Source organism: Clarias gariepinus, chromosome 24, assembly GCF_024256425.1.
Source record: "Clarias gariepinus isolate MV-2021 ecotype Netherlands chromosome 24, CGAR_prim_01v2, whole genome shotgun sequence".
Lineage (NCBI taxonomy): Eukaryota > Metazoa > Chordata > Actinopteri > Siluriformes > Clariidae > Clarias > Clarias gariepinus.
The window spans coordinates 3387798-3396397 of record NC_071123.1 but is presented as its reverse complement, the minus strand read 5'-3'; the positions used below and the strand labels follow the sequence as shown (position 1 = coordinate 3396397).

At 36.5% G+C, this 8600-nt stretch overlaps 1 protein-coding gene across 1 annotated transcript; it reads left to right on the top strand.

Moving 5' to 3' along the window:
- Positions 1 to 663: 663 nt before the first annotated feature.
- LOC128512525 (PR domain zinc finger protein 12-like) lies at positions 664 to 5858 on the top strand. Its single transcript, XM_053485844.1, has 5 exons — positions 664 to 958; positions 3463 to 3653; positions 3848 to 4003; positions 4295 to 4409; positions 5408 to 5858. Exons 1-5 carry the CDS (start codon positions 679 to 681, stop codon positions 5833 to 5835), a joined length of 1170 nt encoding a protein of 389 aa, XP_053341819.1. The 5' UTR covers positions 664 to 678; the 3' UTR covers positions 5836 to 5858.
- The last annotated feature ends 2742 nt before the right edge of the window (positions 5859 to 8600 follow it).

Here is an 8600-nt window from a genome sequence, read left to right as displayed (position 1 = left end):
AAAATTAGGTACAGCATATGAGTTAAACGACCACAGAACAACATTTGAAGCTTTACACAACATGTAAGCTGCATTCCCAGGCAAAAAATATATACACACTAAGGGTACAAAACATCTAACCTTAATTGAACCACCAAAATGATAAGTTCAATTTTCTGACAGAACACGGGTTCTTGTTATAAAGAACCTGGTTTACTTAATTTTTTTAAATGTGCTATAAAATATATATTTTACACAATTTCTCTACAGACAACATACACTCTTAGGAAGAAAAGGGTACTAGAGTTATTGGTATGATTTTCCTATTTGAGATCTTTCTAAATTAGTTCAAAATTCCCTTTAAAAAATGTCAGAGTTTTTTTCTTAACAAATGTCATACAACCGTTGCACTTTTATCAAATCATATTGTATTTTGTATCTGTGTATTACTTTGAACAAAGATGCTTACACACACACAAACAAACACACGAGGTTGTCCCCTACCTACCCCTTAAAGAGAGCACAAGCCCATCAGGCAGGCAGGCAGGCAGGGAGGGAGTGAGGGAGGGCCATTAAGAGCTCATTAGAAACAGGACGCGCACATATAAGAGCCTGCTGGAGAGCCTCTGGAGCTGAGACGGAATATCCCCTCTCTCGTTTCTCTGTCCCTTCTTTGCTTTTCCTCTCCAACCCACCGACATGGGCTCGGTTTTCCCCGCCGACGCGCTGAGGATGAAATCCGGCTTCAAGTCTCCAAATCTGTCTCTGTGTGAAATCATCACCTCGGATGTCCTGCACAGCTTTCTGTACGGCAGATGGAGAAACGCACTGGGAGAACAACCTCAGCCTCATCATCATCCTCCTCCTCACCCTCACCATCATCATCCTCAACTTCATCAGGGCTCCGAAGAGAAGCCGCAGCATCCCGTCAGTAAAACCGCGTTCACAGCCGAGGTCCTGGCGCAGTCCTTCTCCGGAGGTACATCAGTTTCAGCATCTTTATTCATCTAGAACGTATCTCTGTTCCTAACCATAAGCTTGTTGTAACATCTAATTACCTGTTTTAGGACTAGATTTTCACTTAAACGGTTTGGAAATGCGAATTCAAAACTCTTTTACGCACCTTGAGATTTCTTTTCCCATGCTGATGTCCAGGACTTTTTGCTTTCTACAAATAAAACTTCTTTTTTATATAAGTCATAATAATTTATAGATTTGATTAAAAAAAAACTTTTCGGTTTTAACTTTTTTAAAAAACGATATCAAATGTTAAAACGAGTTCAGTAAAGCTCACAAAGGATTATATCTTTCTAATATTAAGCATAAAATAAAACGGCGTTTTAAACAAATGAAACAAATACTTAAATTGATTTTTTATTTTATGCAAACAAATACCTAAATAGATTTTTTTATTTTATGCTGACATGTACAGAGTTACATGAATTAAATGTGCGTTTTATTGTTTTAATAAAGTTTTAAAGGAGTTTTTCGAAATAAATGTCCTGAAAATTTTAAAACAAGATTTAATTCGTAAATATGGAATAACAAGGTCATTCGTTTGATTATTAATGTATGGTCCTGGTGTACTTTCATTAATAGGCCTATTATTATTGTAATACCCAATTATTTCATATAATTAGCGGTCTAAAGCTTTTAATTGTGATTTTCTTAGATATCTTTTTTTTATTCGTTGATTTATTTTTTAATAATGCAGGTGTGTGTAGCAGCAGCATAAGTAAACCAACTAAAAAAGGTTACTAAACTAAGTAAGCTGCATAAAAACATTTCAGAATTTATTTCTAATTTAAATATTTACACAAAACTTAATTATACACTTTACTATCTAAGGGAATACAACAGATCTAGCCTATATATACTGTATATAGAGAGAAGAAAACACCTCCAACCCAATAGTGGATTAAATGATTAAATTAAAAGACAGCCAATTAACTCTTAATTAACATCTGCAGCGCTTCTGTGAGCGCAGCTGGATAGTTACAAATGATCATCTGAAGAGATCAGTTCATTTTAGACAGGATTTGGACTGTGGGATTAGGATTTATTCTCCATGCAGAAAAATCTTTCCCAAGCTCTGAGTCAGGTTTTTATTCGTTTTATGCACAATAAAGAGAGAAAGAGGGAAGAAAGAAAGGCAGTAAATGCATTTGGTTAACTTTGTGCTTTGACCTGAGAAACTTTCCACTCAAAAAAAAGAGAGAGAAAAAGAAGTTCCCTTTCTTTTCAGATAAAAAAAATCATTCATCAATCTCCAGAATCTTTTCCTGCCTTGGCAGCTAATCGCTCCTTTTTCTCCTTCTCTCTTTTTCTCTTTTCTTTCTTTTTGTGTGCTGAAAAGCTGGCTGTTCCTCCTCTAATGCACCATGAAGGCCATTTCTATCCCCATTCACACCATGTCAGCCGTCTAATCTCAGCCTTTCTCTTGTCCAGGGGTTTGTTTGTGAAATTCGCGGCTCTTTGAAAACAAGCTCTGGTTTATTCACAGCAAATTGATGGCTACAAAGTTTCTTAAAAGGATAATGAATTTGGAATTAGCCGAGCCCCCGGTTCTGCAGAGGGAAAAAACTAATGAATATCGCCGGGAGCCATGACAAATCGCTGAGCCTCGAGGAAACAGAGCAGCGTTTAACCTCTGATTTTTTTTAGACCATAGTCACGAATAAGAATTCTTCGAGTGGTACATGAAATAATAAAAGCTCCTGAGCCAGTCCTGAAGTGCAGAGATTTCCTCTTCTCATACTCAACTACACTAGCCGGTAATTGAATTAATCACGGGGAAATACCCGTATGTCCAAATCAGCTGGTCCAATTAACTAATCAATTAAGCATTTACCTTACTAAAAAAAACTAAATAAATAAATGAATGCTGAAGATGAATAGCTTGATGTGTGTGTAGGAATGTAATTATATCGTTTATAAATTTAAAAATGTAAAAAATGTTTCCCATGTTATTTAAATTGATTTTTTTTAACTCTGTCCAATCAATTCTGCTTATTTAACCATTTAAAACAAGGTTTAAATAATTAAAACGAAAACATAAATTAAGAGTTAAAAAAAAACACTCAACTATTATTGTTTCATTATTTATTTTACTCGTTTTTAACAAATGTACAAATGTCAAACAAAAGCAAAACATTAAAAAAATCTTTTTATATTTAAGACTTTTTAAACATGTATTTAAAATGTCTTTAAAACGGTCAGTGTTTGCTATTAAATGTAACAACTTAAAAATGTAAAAATCAATCATAATAAACAATTGTAATGACAATGAATACCAAGAACTAGCATCATTAACATCATCTATGTGTGTTTTTAGAATCATTTCTTAATTTTGGTAATTTTTTCTTTTTTCATCTAAAACTATAAATGTTAATTTACTCCTATAGGCACTAGATTTTTTTGTACATAATGCATTGCACTAAACTTCATCATATTTTTGTTTGCTTTTTTTTTTTTCACCTTTAGAGGTTCAAAAGTTGTCAAGCTTGGTGCTGCCCAGTGAGGTGATCATTGCTCAGAGCTCCATCCCTGGGGAAGGCCTGGGGATTTTTTCCAAGACGTGGATTAAAGCCGGGACTGAGATGGGTCCATTTACTGGCCGCATCCTTCATCCCCAACATGTAGACCTGTTCAAAAACAACAACCTAATGTGGGAGGTGAGACAATTCCTTAAGCTATCAATTGGTTCATAAATCTTTTACACATTGATGATGTCCAATAAAGAATCAATATCCATTGTCTTAGATTTGGATTTTGGGAATCACTGATTTGCCTGTTCAGAAATTGATGTTCTATTGTGGACATGCTTTCAAAACTATTCATACACTTGCATGCAATTTTTTCGCTATAGGTGTTTAATGATGACGGGACAGTACGCTTCTTCATAGATGCGAGTCAGGAGGACCAACGCAGCTGGATGACCTACATCAAGTGTGCAAGGAACGAACAGGAGCAGAACCTGGAGGTGGTGCAGATTGGCAGCAGCATCTTCTACAAAGTTGTGGAGGTCAGAGACTCATCTTTATCAGTTTACCTTAAGGGACACCAATCTAAGGTTGTCTGGAGCAGTTGTGATTCAGTGGCTGATGACTTCCCATCCTAGAATTAATGCTCAAGTGGAACTTTCAATTTGGAGTCGTTTTAGAAAAATAAAATATAATATGCTTCCTGCAGTTTTTTGGATTGAAAAATCTCTTTATACACACAGGCATGTTTACCTCTTTGATTTGTTTAAATATAATCAATGAACAATAGCATTTTGATAGTGAACTATAATTTTTTTTTTATCTTTATTCAGACAATTCCTCCTGATCAAGAGCTGCTTGTTTGGTATGGGAATTCACACAACACCTTTCTGGGAATTCCCGGTGTTCCTGGAATTGATGATGAACATCAGAAAAGAAACAGGAACGGTAAGCAGGATGAAAGAGATTCTGTGTGTTTGTATGTAAGTTATATGCATTACTCTTTTTGCAGATTAACCTGACTATATAATGAAGAAAAAGATTATGATCTTGAAATTCTCTTTGCAACTGCACCCTCTACTGGTGATGTGTGGTATAACGTTTCGATCACATTAAGTTATGCTCAACAAAGTGATTATCTTGTCTCAGAGACTCAGAACAAGGCTCTAATTTTTGCATGCATTTTCTTATCAAATCCATGCAGCTTTATTGTTTTGTGTTTTACTTACAGTGCGTGTGTAAAATCTAAAATAAAATTCCCTAAGCATGCTAAACTTCAACCTTTCTTCCCCTAAATGATTGTTATACACATTTAGAATGATGCAAAATAAAATAGAATCAATTTTAAATGTTTATATTATATGAAAGATCTTCGCAGAATAATATGATTATTAAGTCTATTATATAAATAAACGTTGTAGAAGCATTATAAAATCAAAAGGGCTGTTCTAAATATTTGTTTTTAATTGCTTTAAGGGATTATTTATTTTGCAAAACTGTTTTTTTCTCCACTGATTTCACAAAATAATTGCATAAAATAAATGAAATAAATAAGTTAAATTTAGAACAGAGTATAAGAGTATAAAAGTACTCTAGGGTTCATTATTTTGTTTAAATGTCTCCTTTTACACTTTAAAAAAACAGTTTACGTGCCTTTTATATTGTGAATTAAAATAGATGTATGATTTTGATGTTTATTTTAATCATGATCTTGCAGGCCATTTTTTTTTTTTTTTTCAAAACAGAATTTAACCCCTTAAACTCCTGGATTATTAATCCAATCAAATCAGAGCACATCACACAGTGAGGTAGATTATCATGGGGGAAAAAAAATCAAGAAAAAAAAGAGAAACCAGTCTAAAAGAGTCAAATAATTTTTAGATGAATGTATCAGTTGGTTCAAGCTTAACTCATCCAACATCTCACCCTGTCATGTCTCCTCTTAGATGATTCACACTCGAGCGACAGCAACCCCTCGAGCTCGCCGTCCTCCTCCACGTCCTCGTCGTCGTCCAGCCGCATGCGCTGCGTCATCTGTCACCGCGGCTTCAACTCACGCAGCAACCTGCGCTCTCACATGCGCATCCACACACTGGACAAACCCTTCGCATGTCGCTTTTGCAACCGCCGCTTCAGCCAGTCGTCCACACTGCGCAACCACGTGCGCCTGCACACCGGCGAGCGCCCCTACAAGTGCCACGTGTGCCAGAGCGCGTACTCGCAGCTGGCAGGTCTCCGCGCGCACCAGAAGAGCGCCAAGCACCGGCCAGCAGGCACCAGTACAGAAACCAGGCAGCCGTCTCCTGCCTCTCCGTCACAGATGGCCTCCTCCTTGGTGCCGCTGGTGCACCACATAGCCACCATGGTGCTCTGAGGGATGCGGGGCCGAGTCACGTGACTGGACACGGAGTCGAACAATGTTGCACTTTTGCACTTCCTCCTCAAATGTTGTGCATTATGGGCTAAAATCTAATTCGATAGCCTTACATGCACAGTACAATCCTGGTTATGATCCGGATCACTTTGGGTTCGAGACTTTGCTAGCTACGGTTAGATCACCGCAGTTTGTCTCTTGATCACCTTACCTTGCTGTCTGCACAAGCACATCTCCAACCTTCTGACCACAAAATATTTAAAGATGGGTTTTTTTTTTCCAATAATATAAAAACACAATTATGGGGGACCTTTTACACTTTCTGGAAAGCTAGCATCAGCGGTTGTCCTTTTGTGATGCCATTAACATCCTCTAATCATGTACACAACAGAATGATTTAGGACTCGCTTAATAAAGGAGGTGCTTGTAATTTTAGCAGCCACCGTCTGCTATGTGAAAAGCTCTGACAACCCTGCCTTTTCCACCTTTCTTGTGTTCCCTTTTAAGGGTCTTCTAAGCATGTGACTAGAAGCTGAGGTCAGAAAATGTGTAAACAAAGGCTTAAACCAAAAGAAACATCAAGAATTATAGTCTTGGCACCTCCAGGGTCAAGGGTTCGATTCCCGCCTCGGGGTCTGTGTGCCTAGAGTTTGCGTGTTCTCCCCATTGGTTTCCTTCAGGTCCTCTGGTTTCCTTTCACAGTCCAAAGACATGGTTTCCAAAATCCTCCAAGCGATCCTCTACAAGATCAGCAGTATAGAGAATAAATATTTAAAATGATTTGCTCGTTATAAATCCAAAAAAAAAAACCCAATACATTCACCACTTGCGAACTGCACCATTAATACAACCATAAACTCATCCTCTGACGGTTCTTTACCTGCAGAGACATGAGGAACATGGCGGTCCATTCATTTCACCGTGGATTAAAACCACAGATCATACTAGATGCCTTAAAACCTGAGCCGAATTGTGTAGAGTATTTTACTGCAATGCAGATTTTCTCCTCTTCAATGTGAGCTATACAGTGACAGTCAATCAGGTTAGAAATAAAAGGATTACAGTCATTAAAAAAAATAAAGATAACGTGAATATGATGTGACTATCTATAAACACACACACATGCACACACACGGTTACACAATACATTTGTTTACACAAAAGGTGTGATCTAAAAAAGAAAAACTGTCTGATATAAATGTTTGTACAGTATGTCTCATTTATTGTTAATAAAATCAACTAATTATACTTTAAACACTCGAATCACATTATTTGTCTGTCTATTCATCCATTCATCCCTCTATCCGGATATCATTTTCATTTTCATCTTCAACGTATTTAACGTACTGTCACTAGTGTAAATGATGATTTCTCCTTGATTTATTAATTCACTTACTCAAAAGCTTACACCAAAAATAATCAGGATTTTATGATTTTTTTCAATTAAACACCCGCTTTAAAAATGGCTCTTGGCTTCCTAAAAGCTTCGCACCTCCAGTGTCCGGGTTCGATTCCCACCTCTGTGTGCATGTGCTGTGTTTGCATGTTCTCGCAGTGCTTGGTGGGTTTCCTATGGGTACTCCGGTTTCCTTCCACAGTCCAAACAAATACAGATTATGCTAACTGGCGTTCCCAAATTGCCCGAAGTGTGTGCCCCGTGAGGTGTTGGCACCTTATGCCCTAAGTCTTCTGAGGCTCCAGACCCCCTGTTACCTTAAATACAGGAATAAGCGGTATAAATGAGACAATGACCCAGATTTGTCAAGACAAGTATAAAATGATTTGAACTCATTCAACACATTGTAGATGAAACTTTTGTTGGTGAAACCCATCCAGGGAAAAGCTCATCCACTAATGATTGGATGTCATCAAGTTAGAAAGTTTTCTCAGTACACTGGAGCCATGATCGGATAGCCTGCCTTAATTGCTGGCCTCCCAGGAACTCCTTTAATGTGGAAATGTCTTGAAGCGTGGTCAGGACTGGTGATAACTCCCAGACAAGTTCCTGTAATGTGTAAGTGGTGTTGGTAAATAATTGTGTGTACAGTTCACACAGACATATGCGTCTCTTCTGCAAGTTGGGGAAGATGCAAGTTGGGTTCTTCGTCTCATCTAAGAGTCTCATCTTCTGTAAATATTATTAGATTTCATGCATTCATTCACTAGAAATTTCATCAAAAGTCCCAGTATGAGTTGAATGCCACATCTTCTATAAAGCTGTAAACATATTTTACAATTTGACACAGTGATCTGTGAAGTATGTTTGTTAAAAAATGTTTACAGATTATACAGATTTTACCGTAAAACAGTTTATTATAGCATCATTAACTTTAATTAATTGAATTAAAGCAGAAAGAAAAACTTGTCTGGTTAATTTTACGTTTTATTTTTATTTTGTCACCATACTTCTTTAAGCCAGGCTTCAGTTATCATAGTGAAGCAGGGTGTGATATTTTCCAATTGGAAGAAAGGCTTCTCAATGATAGCAAATATTACCTTATTAAGAAGAGAGGACTTGTGAGCAAGGATAAGGTTTTAAATAACCTGTAAAAAAAAAAAAGGAAATTAGAAAATATATTTTTTAATTAGTGCTATTTGCATTTTTTTTATTTAAACTAATTCTTATATACTTATAATATGTGTTCAGTGACATTTGTGATATATGTTCATATATATTTGTTCATAAAAGAAGAAAATAAAATATTTTATTTGACTACAGAGCTACAAAATAAATATAAAAAAAATGTAAAATGCCTCGGGTCTGT

Excerpts from the sequence above, each read along its gene's own strand:
- LOC128512525 (XM_053485844.1), top strand. The coding sequence starts at position 679 with ATGGGCTCGGTTTTCCCCGCCGACGCGCTGAGGATGAAATCCGGCTTC. Across the intron at positions 959-3,462 it reads GGCGCAGTCCTTCTCCGGAG|AGGTTCAAAAGTTGTCAAGC; the intron begins GTACATCAGTTT and ends TTTCACCTTTAG. Across the intron at positions 3,654-3,847 it reads ACAACAACCTAATGTGGGAG|GTGTTTAATGATGACGGGAC; the intron begins GTGAGACAATTC and ends TTTTCGCTATAG.